At 27.8% G+C, this 13,324-nt stretch overlaps 2 protein-coding genes across 2 annotated transcripts in view; one reads left to right on the plus strand and one right to left on the minus strand.

Moving 5' to 3' along the window:
* Positions 1-4,281: 4,281 nt before the first annotated feature.
* On the minus strand, positions 4,282-11,380 carry LOC139425458 (ribosome biogenesis protein BOP1 homolog). Its single transcript, XM_071180365.1, has 9 exons — positions 11,308-11,380; positions 9,338-9,389; positions 8,768-8,848; positions 8,139-8,222; positions 7,845-7,928; positions 7,410-7,493; positions 6,535-6,618; positions 5,424-5,534; positions 4,282-4,438 (listed from the first exon to the last, which is right to left on the minus strand). Exons 1-9 carry the CDS (start codon positions 11,378-11,380, stop codon positions 4,282-4,284), a joined length of 810 nt encoding a protein of 269 aa, XP_071036466.1.
* Positions 11,381-12,761: 1,381 nt separating this feature from the next.
* LOC122271060 (uncharacterized) overlaps positions 12,762-13,324 on the plus strand; it is a 2,620-nt gene continuing 2,057 nt past the window's right edge. Inside the window, exon 1 of the mRNA XM_043050863.1 lies at positions 12,762-13,316. Coding sequence (XP_042906797.1) covers positions 12,762-13,316 — 555 coding nt within the window. The remainder of the gene's footprint in view (positions 13,317-13,324) is intronic.

The following is a 13,324-nucleotide window of genomic DNA, read 5'->3' on the forward strand; positions in this document are numbered from 1 at the left end:
TTGCATACAACTATGCAATAAACAAGGACATTTCATGAAAAAGATAACTTCAATAAAATATTTACTACTTTTTATGATTTTATTTAATTATAGCCGAAGCAATTTTTAATTGTTAGGTAAAAATTTCTTACATCGTTTCAAACCATGTAATTTTACGTGATAGAATATAAAATTTGAGTGAAATCGGTCTCAATACTTATTGAGAAATTGTACTCTAAAATTATGGCTATCGATTTATATTCGATTTATCAGGAATTATTCCTCCGATTTCATTCATATTTTGCATTTGACCTATTGAAATTACATTCCTTAAAATTATGTAAAAAATTGTATATCTCACAGTTCAAACTTCTTACGCTAGTATTAAATAAAATAATAATAAAAAAATATTTACTAAGAGTTATATTTTTATGGTATAAATTTGGCTTTTGATTCTTTGGATAAACGAAAGTTTTGGAAACGAATTTCATAGTTGTACGTAAAATTTTTTTAATTCGCTTAAAAAGTTCCCGAGATATGGCGAAATACACAAGAAATAAAATTAACCTTAAGGGGTCAAGACTTTGGCCTGCTCTCCTGACTAAACTACGGGGACCAAATTTTCCATATTGCGGCTACCCCTTAAATTTTGGGGGTCAGAAATCCGAATCCGTCGTAAAACAGGTGTGTTTATTAAGATAAAATATGTTTTTGTGTCTGATTTATTAACTTAAAATATCGTCTGCATCAATAAATTAGCATATTTGAGTTCACTTCTTGAGCTATTAAGATTGAGTTCTACAACGTGAAGATCCGATTATTAGATCAAAAGTTATCTAGAGTGATCTGTTTTTTTTGCACACTGTACATTTGAAATTTATAACTTTTAGTTTAGAAATGTTAAAAAAATTGTACCTTTTATTTTAAACATTCACTCTTAGCATATTGTTGAAATTATTAGAATATTTCGTTATTTTAACTACAAAATGTGTTTCAGCTAACACTGAAATCACCTTTAAAACTCAATTCAAGTTTATTAAAGGTACCTGAAGATAATTTATATATTGATTTCGCTTGTAAGCAAACGATATGATTACAAGGAAAACACTTTCCTTATCGAAGTTCATAATTTAGTTTTGGGTTTTCTTTTATTATTTCGTTGAAAAAATTGTTTGTCTACTAGAGAATAACACACCTGGCTGTAATAAAAGCAAGATAGATTATTAATATATTGAAAGAATGGTTGAATCTCATTCGTTCGAATCGATGTTGTAAATCCAGTCTTTCTATAAATATGTGTTTTATATGAGTTTCTAAACACATACTTTGCACTTTTCCATCAAATTAAGATGGAATCTTTCACTTTTTTCTTTTATAATTTTGAAAGGGCTTCAAAATTATCAAAAACACACTAATGAAGTATAAGAATGCCACCAAATGACTAATAAATCTGTACTCGATAAAATGTTTTATCAATCGGTTATTATCATTATTTTCATTGCATAAATACATGTTTGACAGATTATTCAATTTTTTGGGGATATTTCTCATTTGTATAATTCCAAAAATTGAAAAGTGAAAGGATTAAAAACATGAATGCGTGAAAATGTTTGTAAAAGAAAAGTTATTATTTATAGGTTCTGCACTGTAAAAAAAATCAGGAATTTTTTCAAAGCAAATTATGTATTTAAATATTCAAAATAAATTCAGTATTAATAAAATTTACTTTTAGATGCATAATCAGTTACATGAAAATTTAAATAAATAATTTTTTATATATAGCATTTTTCCTGAATTATTGAACAAATGTTTAAATTTTGAATTTTTTGATAATTGATGCATTTTTTGACAATAAATATCCTGCAAACCTTTATGGTTCAATCTTTTCTTAAAACTATATTTAAATTAAACGTTGAAAGTTTTTTTTTTTATAAAATAACTATAAGTTATTTTTTGATTATGTGATAGCCTTAACGCAGGTGCCGGAGTCTTCTCCGACATTTTTTCTTTCTCCGTCCCTGTGGGACAGGGTACTGCGTTTGACGGAGAAATTGCACAGCTCTGTCCCAGCTGCAGTTCCACTTAGAAAAAGTCACAAGAGCTGCTATTCTCAGCGATTCTAGAGCTGCTGTGTTAACTATCATTCCTGACAATAATCTCATAACACAGTAGATATCGGACTGCCGTTGTCATCTTAAAAACCTGGCATCACTTGAGAAAACTATAGCACACTAGTGAGTTCCTGCCCACTGTGGAGTTCAAAGAAAGGAGAAAGCCGACCTTCTGGTTAAAAAGGGTTCTTTAATTATACAAAGAATTTTTCGCCCTATGCCCTTCCATGCTATTAAAAATCTTATTAAAATATCTATTAAAGCTCGTTCTCAGAAAGACCTCTATAACCGTGTTTCCCAAAAAATCCTGGAAGATTACCATCCCAAATTTGTGTAATGGCCCAAGGCGTAGAGCAGTGGCTGAATTCTGCCTGGCTACAGCACATGACTGCCTAAGAAACCATCCTTATAGACTCAAAATTGTTCCTTCCCCGGTATGCACTCTTTGCAGCTCTGGAGAGTTCATGGACTCCGCACATCTACTCCACAGTTCTGCTCAAACTCTTACGATATAGAAAGCTTAGCTTATTGCAAGCCGCCACTAGAGATCGATCCCCAGCTATTCGCAATGACAAACCAGTACATTAAACACTGAGTCATCGCCACTCTTTGTAATACCACTAAGTGATGTCTATGCCCCCTTCGAAAATTAGAAGTTAATCTTTAAAAGTTCCCTATTTTTGTTTAAAAAAAGTTTGCTTCTATAATTTTATACGTAAAAACAAGTATCCTGTCATAAGCGAAAACAACAACATTTTACAATTGAGATCTGTCAAAAGATTTGAAAGTACCTCTCTATAATTTTTATTTTTTAAGTAACTGTCGGCATAGCCTTCTAAAGCTTAAGAAAAAAAAACACATTTACAAGCCTCGCAACTTCGAAATCATTTGATAAAACATTATAAAATTTTACATATTTCTAAGGAAGTGTCAAAGAAATATCCTTATATCAAAATGTTATTGATGCCACCATTAGTTTTTGAGATAATAATAAATTAATGTTGAAGTTTTCCAGTGCGCCAAGTAATTAAATGTGGGAAAACAAGCACCACTCATGTAGCTCTTTTAAATGTGATATTTTGCAACTGCCTACTCCCATATTTATAGATTGACAATCAGCCTAACGTTTGTTTAAGTTTCGTATTTATTTTGGAGTAATTAAACTGTAAAATTGGGTTTTTATACAAGCGAAAATCTTTCATTACAGCAACTTGATTTTTTGCTGAACTATTGTTACTTCATCCTATTGTGGATAGTACAAATACGACAAAGGAATGAAAATTGTTGTACAGCATTACAAAGAAAGTAGAAAAAACTAATTAAAATCAGCTATGAAATTTGTTATAGTACATTTGACTGTTAGTAAACAAACGTGAGGAAAAAAGAATTAATGAAATGAGCTATATGATATAGAATGAACTGCGGCAGTTTCTGAGGTTAGAGAGTAATCAAAGTAGACTCCAAGGATTTTTTTTCTTTTTTTCTTTTTTTGTAAACTGTTTAACTTATTAAATTATTTTAGTACACAGAACAGTAACATACATTTTTAATAAAAATTAATTTTGATAATTATTAATAATAAGAGTAATAAAAAAATAATAACGAAGTTTTAAACAGGTTCCATTTATTGCACTCCGTGTTAATGTTACAGGCATACATTCAGTTTTAATGAATAAATAAAGAATTCACTATTAAAGATGGTAAAATTAGGTTGGTCCATCTTAAGTCACACAATAGTGCATTGTTCATTTTAAGTTACACAATTGCGCATTGTCCATTTTAAGTCACACGATTGTGCATTGTCCATTATGAGTCACACAATTGTGCATTGTTCATTTTAAGTCGCACAATTGCTCATTGTCCATTTTAAGTCACACAATAGTGCATAGTTCATTTTAAGCCACACAATTGTGCATTGTCCATTTTAAGTCGCACAATTGCTCATTGTCCATTTTAAGTCACACAATAGTGCATAGTCCATTTTAAGTCGCACAATTATGCATTGTCCATTTTAAGTCACACATTGTGCATTGTCCTTTTTAAGTCACACGATTGTGCATTGTCAATTTTAAGCCACATCATTGTGCATTGTCCATTTTAAGAGTCACACAATAGGGCTACGCAGTCTTAGTTGAGAGTCACAGATGCAGATCAAGTCACCTACTTTTAATATCACACAGTTAAGAAAGAATTACTTCCGTTTGAAACACCCAGAAACTAGGCATCTCACAAGGTTGCGGAAGCTTTTCTTCTCTCTCTTTCTTGCCAATTCTCTTTTCTCAGCAAAATCTGGGTTTTGGGCTAATTTTTCCTCCAGATTTTTTGTCAAAAGAGAAATATCTCCACACCTGTAAGAATTCATTCATTTCTTATTTATATGAATTAGTATTTTCATTATAGATACGCATTAAATGCCTCAAATTGCATTGTCTGGGTACTAANATCTGGGTTTTGGGCTAATTTTTCCTCCAGATTTTTTGTCAAAAGAGAAATATCTCCCCACCTGTAAGAATTCATTCATTTCTTAATTATATGAATTAGTATTTTCATTATAGATACGCATTAAATGCCTCAAATTGCATTGTGTGGGTATTAACTTATGGATTTTTGAAAAGAGAAGATAAATTACTATAAATTAATATTTACTTCCAACAAATGAGCAAATTAGTCTTTTCTTCTATGAAAAAATACTCATAAACATAAATCTCACTTTTTATATGAATGAATATATAAATGACAGGCATGAATATATATATCTGAATACATAATATTAAATTATTGCAATTATTATATATTCATCGATATGAATATATAAGTATGAATGCATAACATTAAATTATTATAATTATTATATATACATCGATATGAATAAATAAATATTAAATGCATAACGACTCAATTTCATATTAAATAAGACAAATCGTGGTCAATAGTTCGATCAACCTTACGAAATAAAGTCAAGCAATCGAAATTACTTTATAAAATCAAATCAAGAGAAATGTTAAAAAAATATAATTCTTAGTAAGTCAATATATAAAATACAAACAACGAAAAAATGTATTTTCATTACTTTTACATATAAATAAATAGCGCCAATAATTTTAATAACAATTATCTTTTTCTCCAAAGTTTTGCACACAATGTAAGTTTATATTACATGAAAACGCATTTAATTACTATTTATTATTATTTAGTTTAAGGAGAAGAAGTAGAATGAAAAAAATATGTTCTAAAATATACTTTTAAGCCACATAGTAAAGCATATCAGTGATTTAAATTCACATTAAAAGAAATGAACTTATTTGAATAAGATCGATAGCAATTAATATATACCTCTTTAATCCAACAACTATGTCCAGTGACTCTTTCACTTTATTAGCCTTGGCCAGAATTTTCTTTTCCCTCGAATCAATCTCGAAGTAAAAATGGCCACTTCTATCACTACTAAAATTAAAGAAGAAAATTAGTAAAATTTATTTAATATTAAAATTTGTGTACTTTAAGCTAAAAAGAGAGGAAATAAAAACTTGAACACTTTATTAACTTTTGATTTAAAGATTGGATTTTCATGAGTTGTGTGACTTTCCTCAAATATGCTAAAATATCTGTTCAGGCATAAGGTTATGAAATCAGATATGAAAATATTTATTTAGATTCATTTCTTGTGACGGAATAGGAAACTATTTTCATAAGAGAGAACGTTGCAATTTTAGTCAGTTTATTCAAAAGTTATTCCAATGCAAAATATTATATTTTGAAATTAATTATTATTTTCAAAAACACAAATGGTTTAAACTTTTTGAATTTTTTGTGAAAGCAAATTTTTCAGGAAATTTTTTCTAAGAAATGTTAAAAGACAAAACACAGAAATTGAAAGAATTAATTGAATAGCTCTTGAAAAATAAAAATTTAAAAATATGAACTCTTTGAGATAGCAAAATTTGCAAGGAGTAAAAGTAACTTTTATGTGTATCAACAGTTCTTTTGATCAAAACAAAACTGATCCATTGAGACCATGTTTTTTAGATTGTGGTTACAATCCCTGTTTTGGATAATAAAGTAGATAAATTGATAAAACATTCCTATATAAAAAATATATTTACATTAAACGGAATTGCATTCAATAAATAAAATAAAATTATGAGCATTTATGGACAGTACGAAGGAGTTACGCAAAACTATGGAAGTGCAGAAAGTCAGATTTTGAATTTTGGATTAAAATACTACTACTATTTAACAGAAATCTCATGAAAATGTAAGCGGAAAATACCCATTCTATTAGAATATGAGTGAAATAGAATATAGGTTGTTTGTTTCTTGAAGAAAATAATTTAAAGAATTCAAATAAAGTAAAATTATAATTCCGGGCCTTAAAAATTTAAATATGGTGTTTTAATTAATTGAAGACTCATTTTATGTAAGTTTAAAATATGATTCTAATTACCCAGTCATAGCAACAATCCCTTTATCAAGAATCATTTCTGACTCTTTAGGCTCAATATCAGCCTGCAATTCCTCCATTTTTTTGCTAAAAATAAAAAAAAGAAATTAGTTCGTGGAATAATTACCTCAAGATCAACAAATGCCTTCCCTGTTAAAATGAAAAAATGATTATAATTAGTAAATGAAATAATTAGTGAAAAAATGAGATAGAATACCTCAAAGAAATGTATAATTGAAATTGAAACCTCTACGTATAGTGACATGTTCAAAAGAACAGCTCATATTCATTTATAAATAAACATGGCGGTTAAGTAGAAAAGTGTTCATTACCAATCTGAAGACAACTTTTACTCGTGAAATAAATTTAGAATGGAGATAAGTGCAGGAAATTATCATCAAATTAATTTTTTCTTCGATTATTTAATCGTTATAAACTAATAAAATTTAAATTTTGTCACATTTGACGATGATGTGACATTTTGCCATGATACATCAAAATAAATATACACGTTGTTTCAATGTTGAGCATGAGTTTTAAAATTTGACTATATTTATTTCGAAGTAATTTTGAGAAATAATTTTTTAAACAGTATTTGCCTGAAATATTTACACATTAAAAAGTAAAATTATTATTAGTTTTTTTGAACCATTTCATGCATTTTACGCTTCGTATCAATTTTTTGTAAATCCTCTAGGTTTCATCAGAACAAATTCCTTTACTTTGTACATTTTAGATAAATTCTAAATATATATTTCTATTCATTCCATTACGAAAGTTTACATCTAAAAAACAGCTCATGCTTTTAAAAATTACAAAGTGTTTAAAATTTTGCTTAAAATAATTAATCTCAATAACATTAAAACTGTTTAAACTACCTATTCAATATAGCAATATCATCATCATCGCTTGAAGATGACTCTTTTGGCTCTAGTTCAGCCCTCAACTCAACCAAGTCATCTCTAAAGATAAAAAAATAAAATTATCATATTATATAGTTAGCAAGTCGAGCTTAACATATGCTTAACATATAATAGCATGTCTTTTATTAATAAGAATTGAATCATATTTTCATGAATTTAGTACTACTTATTTTAAAACATTAAGCTCTGATTATCATAAATTACTTCAATTTGCATCCCTTAAAAAGAATTCTTCACATTTATTTTCTAAAGTCTCCACGATGAAAATCAGCATGCAAAAGTAGCAACATAAATACTATTCAATAAATCGTATAGAAAATCGCTAAATATTTAAAGTCTTATTAAAGACAATTGTCGCAATAATAATAAAATAAAAGATAAATAGATTACCTATCCAAAATCTCAACATCTTCATCATCAGTTGTAGAAGACTCAGAATGCTCTATTTCTGCACTCAGTTCTTCCATATCATCGCTAAAGGTAAAAAATGAAATTATCACATTATATAGTTGCTTCAATTTTAATGCATGACATACATGAACATGTTTAATAGTATCAATATATCATATATCAATAGTCAATAGTATCAATAATCAATATATCATACAGAAAATCGCCAAATATTTAAAATCTCATTGAAGACAATTATCGCAATAATAATAAAATAAAAGATAAATAGATTACCTATCCAAAATCTCACCATCTTCATCATCAGTTGTAGAAGACTCCGAATGCTCTATTTCTGCACTCAGTTCTTCCATATCATCGCTAAAGATAAAAAATGAAATTATCACATTATATAGCTGCTTCAATTTTAATGCATGACATACATGTGAGAATTTTTTTTTCATTGTTTTTGCGTTTTCCTTTTATGATCGTATAAACTTTTGATATTTAACTATCTCGCACAACAGCAAATTAATTTAATTTGCATAATTTAAAAATATTTTACATGTATGTTTCTAACTAATTCCCATATAAAAATATGTATGCAAAAGTAATATTCTGCCGTGCAATTAAAAAAAACATCGTAAGTTATTTAGAATAGATTTCTTTGATTTATTTTTTTATTTTAGTGCTAATTGTATGAATGAATAAAATTTAAAAAACTAATAAGCATAATTTATTTTTAAAAAAAAATTGCAATAGGTAGCACATCATACAAAAGTGCCAAATGCAAAAAAATAAAAATTTCGAATTCTTTTCCATGGTATTATTTTGTGTACTAATATGCAGCAAATATTGTTGAATATTTAAAGTAGTTTAAAATACAAATATTATGATGTCTTAAAGATAATAACTTTAAATAGTACCTATCATTAGCGTCATCCTCATCAAAAGTCAAATTTGACTCCTCACTCACTATCTCACTCTCAACCGCCAGCATTTCGTAGCTGAAAAAAGAAATAATAGAACATATTTAACAATTAGATATTTATAGACAGAATATTTAATTATCTCTAGATGGTCATCTTTCATAAGTTTTTTGCTCAATTCTTATTTAAGAAATTATAAAGACTAGTTAAATGCCAAGTTAATATTAATGAAATAAATTTTGTTAAAAATAACTCTCAACATAGCTTTCATTTTCATATTAACATTTTATTTCGATACTCCCATTTGATATTTTCTTTCCATATTACGTGTTCTAAGGGCAAAATCGAATGTAATATTTTTTTCAAATATTTATATTTAATCTAAATTATTTAAATACGATAGTTTCTTCGCACTTCTTCTAAGAGATTTTTTTCTTTATATTTCTTTCTTTCTTTCTTATTTATATATTTATTTGTTTTTTACTCATTTATGTCTTTAACTTTAAAAAATTACCATTTTTTCCTTGAAGAAATTATATTATTTCGCAATTTAAATCAAATACTTACCCATCTGTGTCAGATGAACTACTACTGGTATTCTCTGCAAGAAATCCAGGAGCTGAAAAAAGATTATAAATTAAATTTTAATTTAGCTTCTATTTGACTGTTTTAAATTTGGGTTAAAAAATGCTTTATAATAGTTAAACATATAATAACTGAATAATCAACCACAAGCTGAATAATTGTAACTAAATTTTCAAACATAATTGGAATGATAATAACTGTGTAACCGAGCTCATTTCATGAGGAAAAAAAAACTATTTAATATAGATCTATACAACATTGTCTATACCACATTTAAGAATTGTTGCTATATATAGCATAAATTCATATTGAGAAGAAATAATATTATAGTTTTTAACTAATGTGTAATTGCTTGAAATTAAAAAGGAACCTAAAAAAAAGATTTGACTGAAATACATAAAAACTAAGTGATCTATCTGAATTTATTCAAAAGTAATGAATCTTTATGAAAACACATATAAATTTTTTTTTTCTAAACATCTTTTTGATGATTTTAATTTTATTTTAGAACTTCCGTTCCACATGGATAATAATTTAAATGTTTTGTTAAAAAATACATTAGGAATACTAGCACTATCCCATTTCGGGGGCCTCAAAAATATCCTTTAACTATTAGTAATACCAATCATGGTTATTAATGAATAAGCTAATACTTATATTCTTGAGATAGGTTCCTATTAACCTAATATAGATATATATTGTAGATCGAGTATAAACCGGCTTTAGTACTGCTCACGAAACGGTATAATAACGAAACACTCTTCAGTTTAAAATACACTTACAATTTACACGAATTAAAGTGGACTTAAATACTCTTTTTTTAATGTTTAAGATTTGGTTGAAATATGAAGAAAGGTGATAAGACTACATAATTAGGTGTTAATTATTCTAATTAAATGTGACAAAATGTCACTTTAAATTATAATTGCTTATTGCTTTTAGGTATTTAATTTTATTAATGAAATAAAAATGTCTCTGTTAGCTTATAAGATTATGAATATAATTTTAAAAGTTTATAACTTTATTTTTCATAAAATAAATCATAATATGTTTTCTTTTTTAAACAGAGTAACATTATTTCTACAATTAGAAATTCCGAATAAAATGACAGTACAAAGTATTGGTACTATTGGTGCATTATTCGTAAAACAAATTTTACGCTAAAATCTATTTTTACCGTAAAATATTATGCCGTAATTTTTATAGTAATATTAATTTAACATAAATGATTCTTTATTTAATATAAATGATTCAGTGATTTTAAGGAAATAATTATTGCAAAAATATTTTGATCCTTGAGATGTTCCGGAAAAAATGAATTTCATCATAAGAAAGTATCGTCATCCAGGTTGTCATGTATTTTACACATGATGCACCCAAAGTGCCGGTAGTTTTTACCTAAATTTGATCTGTAATGATTTACAGTGTAACGTGTGTTGCAGCGATAAAAACCTTTATAAAAGTATATTATTATTTTAATTTATAATAAAGGAAAAATAAGTTGTAGCTTTAAAATTTTTTTTCATTCTTCAGAATATAAAATAGTTTTAAAAAAAATCGAATTTCAGATCATTAAAAGGTAATAATATATTTGTATTTGCACAAATAATAGCAGTTATTTCATATTTTTCTTTTCTATTTCTATTTGAAGTTTTTCATTTTATTTTAATACTTCCATTTTCAATTTGTGGAAGAATTTTCATATTTTAATTCAATTCATTTTCAAGGATTTTCAAACAAGATTATATTAAAACATTTATGCACTGAATGAAATCACACATTGAAGAAGTTAGGGATTGTCTCACACAAAGCAATATAGACTTCTAATATTGTATATCACCACTTCCTGCTTAGTTCCAAAAAGTCTTAGATAGATCCTAATCAAGATTTTTTGATATTTCGAAATTTATCTTTTACTGAAAATCTATGAAATTAATAGTTTTCATACTTACGATAAGGCCTTGGATTTCTTATCAACTCTTTTTGCCAGTGATTAAGCACAGCAAAACGAAAAAGTTCACTCATTTTCACAAATTATAAGTCACTTGTCAAAAAAGACGTTATTCACTTATAAAAGCTCAAATAAGAATGATGAATTAATATTTTTTGTTACTTTGTTGGTGTGATTAACAATGATCATTTTCGGCAACAATGTTTTAGAAGAACCATTTAAACAATATACAAATGAATAAAGTTTTATTTAACTCTCTCAAGTATTGTTGTAAATGTTTTCATATTTAGCTGTCCTAAAGTTTTTTAAAACAATGAAGAAAACGCAACAGAGACTGAAAGGTTCGGAACAGCAATTTGCAAATGAAATATATTGATATTAAGCTGAAATTTTTAATATCAAGCAAATCAGATTACTCGCTTTTTATATGAAGATTTTTAACTTTTTAAAATGAGAAAAAAAATCTATTTCAAAGGTAAATTCACGTTTCCAATTTATGGCAAAATTATTTCAGTTTAAAAAAAGAAAGAAAAAAAAATCAGATATTCCGGTGATAAACCCCAAAATCTAAATTGTTTAAATCCTTTGTTTGATATTTTTTTTGTTTGTTTTTGGCAACGATTTGCAGAAAATTCTGGACATTAAACTATAGTTCTCACATTTACTAAAATTATAAAATCGAACATTACATTTAACAGAAGAATGTGTCGCACGCCCAATGCTTAAGTAAAGATTTCTAATTTTTGATCCATGGTGTGCAGCCTACTAGTGGCTGACAAATTATCTTATATAGTATATAACAATTTAGGAACGATAAATGAAAAATTATTATAAGGACAGTTATTTTAGACGATAACTTGAGTGCAAAATTCAGGTTTGATATTTCTGAAGAATGTCTGTTTAATGTTTTTATTGAGATCATAGTTAATGTATATAGTTATTTATATAATAATAGATAAGTTATTTATATAATAATAGTTAATACTGTAGACAAGTTATTTAATTTTGCCTTAACTGACGCAGATTTACTTCGTAAGACTATCTTAACAATGTGGATTTATAAAAGCTGTTCTGAAGCAAGTTAATGTAAGCAAAACAACGACTTAACTGCGATGACTTCTTAGTGTGACTAGTGAGATAAAAAAGTGTTTAACTATTAATTTCAGTTATGCTACTTTTTTACGAAGTATTTTTGTCTTTGAAATTCTCCAATAACATTGTTATCATACGACATCAAAATGTATTACGTTACTTAACTCAGCTCAAATTTTTTGGATTTATTGGACATTTTTGGAGTAAAAAAGTTGAGGAACCAAAAGCGAACCTAAGTTGGCAACGAATTTTATTTTCCACAGCAAAGTAAAATTCTGCGTATAGGATTCGTATTAACTAGATGATAGCCAAATATAGTAAACCGTTTAAAGCCGTAATCTTGTTTGGAAGTAATTTGCCCAAATGAAGATACTTATCTTATCAGCTTTGCTCCAAAGAGTCGTTGAAATAAAAGACAAACTAAATATCACTTGGAAAACAGAAGACCTTATTAGATCACCGTGCCCCATCGAAAAAGAGAGATACTCACTGAGTTTAAACCTGTGTCAAGATGTTTCCAAGAGAGGCACAAATGATCAAGTCTTAAAATCTATCGCCCTGGAGACTTTGCACTTACTGTACCCAGAGAACGAATGGCTACATATTTTCACAGACGGTTCAAGATTGGCTGAAGGCACTAATGCAGGAGCCGGAGTTTCCTGCAACCTTTTTTCATTTTACACCCCGATCGGTTCGTCTAGAACAGCCTTCGATGCAGAAGTATCGGCAATAAGCGTAGCTCTGTCGCAACTACAGAATCACCTTGAGAAATTTAATAACGTAGTCATCCTCTCTGACTCCAAAGCCGCACTCCAAGCTATTGCTTCCTCCAAAGCCCCCGCATCTGCCGACATTCTACATTGTCGTCAAGCCCTTCACAGGCTTGACCAACACAACAAAAATGTCGCCATGCAATGGGTACCAGC

The sequence above is a fragment of the Parasteatoda tepidariorum genome, chromosome 4 (assembly GCF_043381705.1).
Source record: "Parasteatoda tepidariorum isolate YZ-2023 chromosome 4, CAS_Ptep_4.0, whole genome shotgun sequence".
NCBI classification, from domain to species: domain Eukaryota; kingdom Metazoa; phylum Arthropoda; class Arachnida; order Araneae; family Theridiidae; genus Parasteatoda; species Parasteatoda tepidariorum.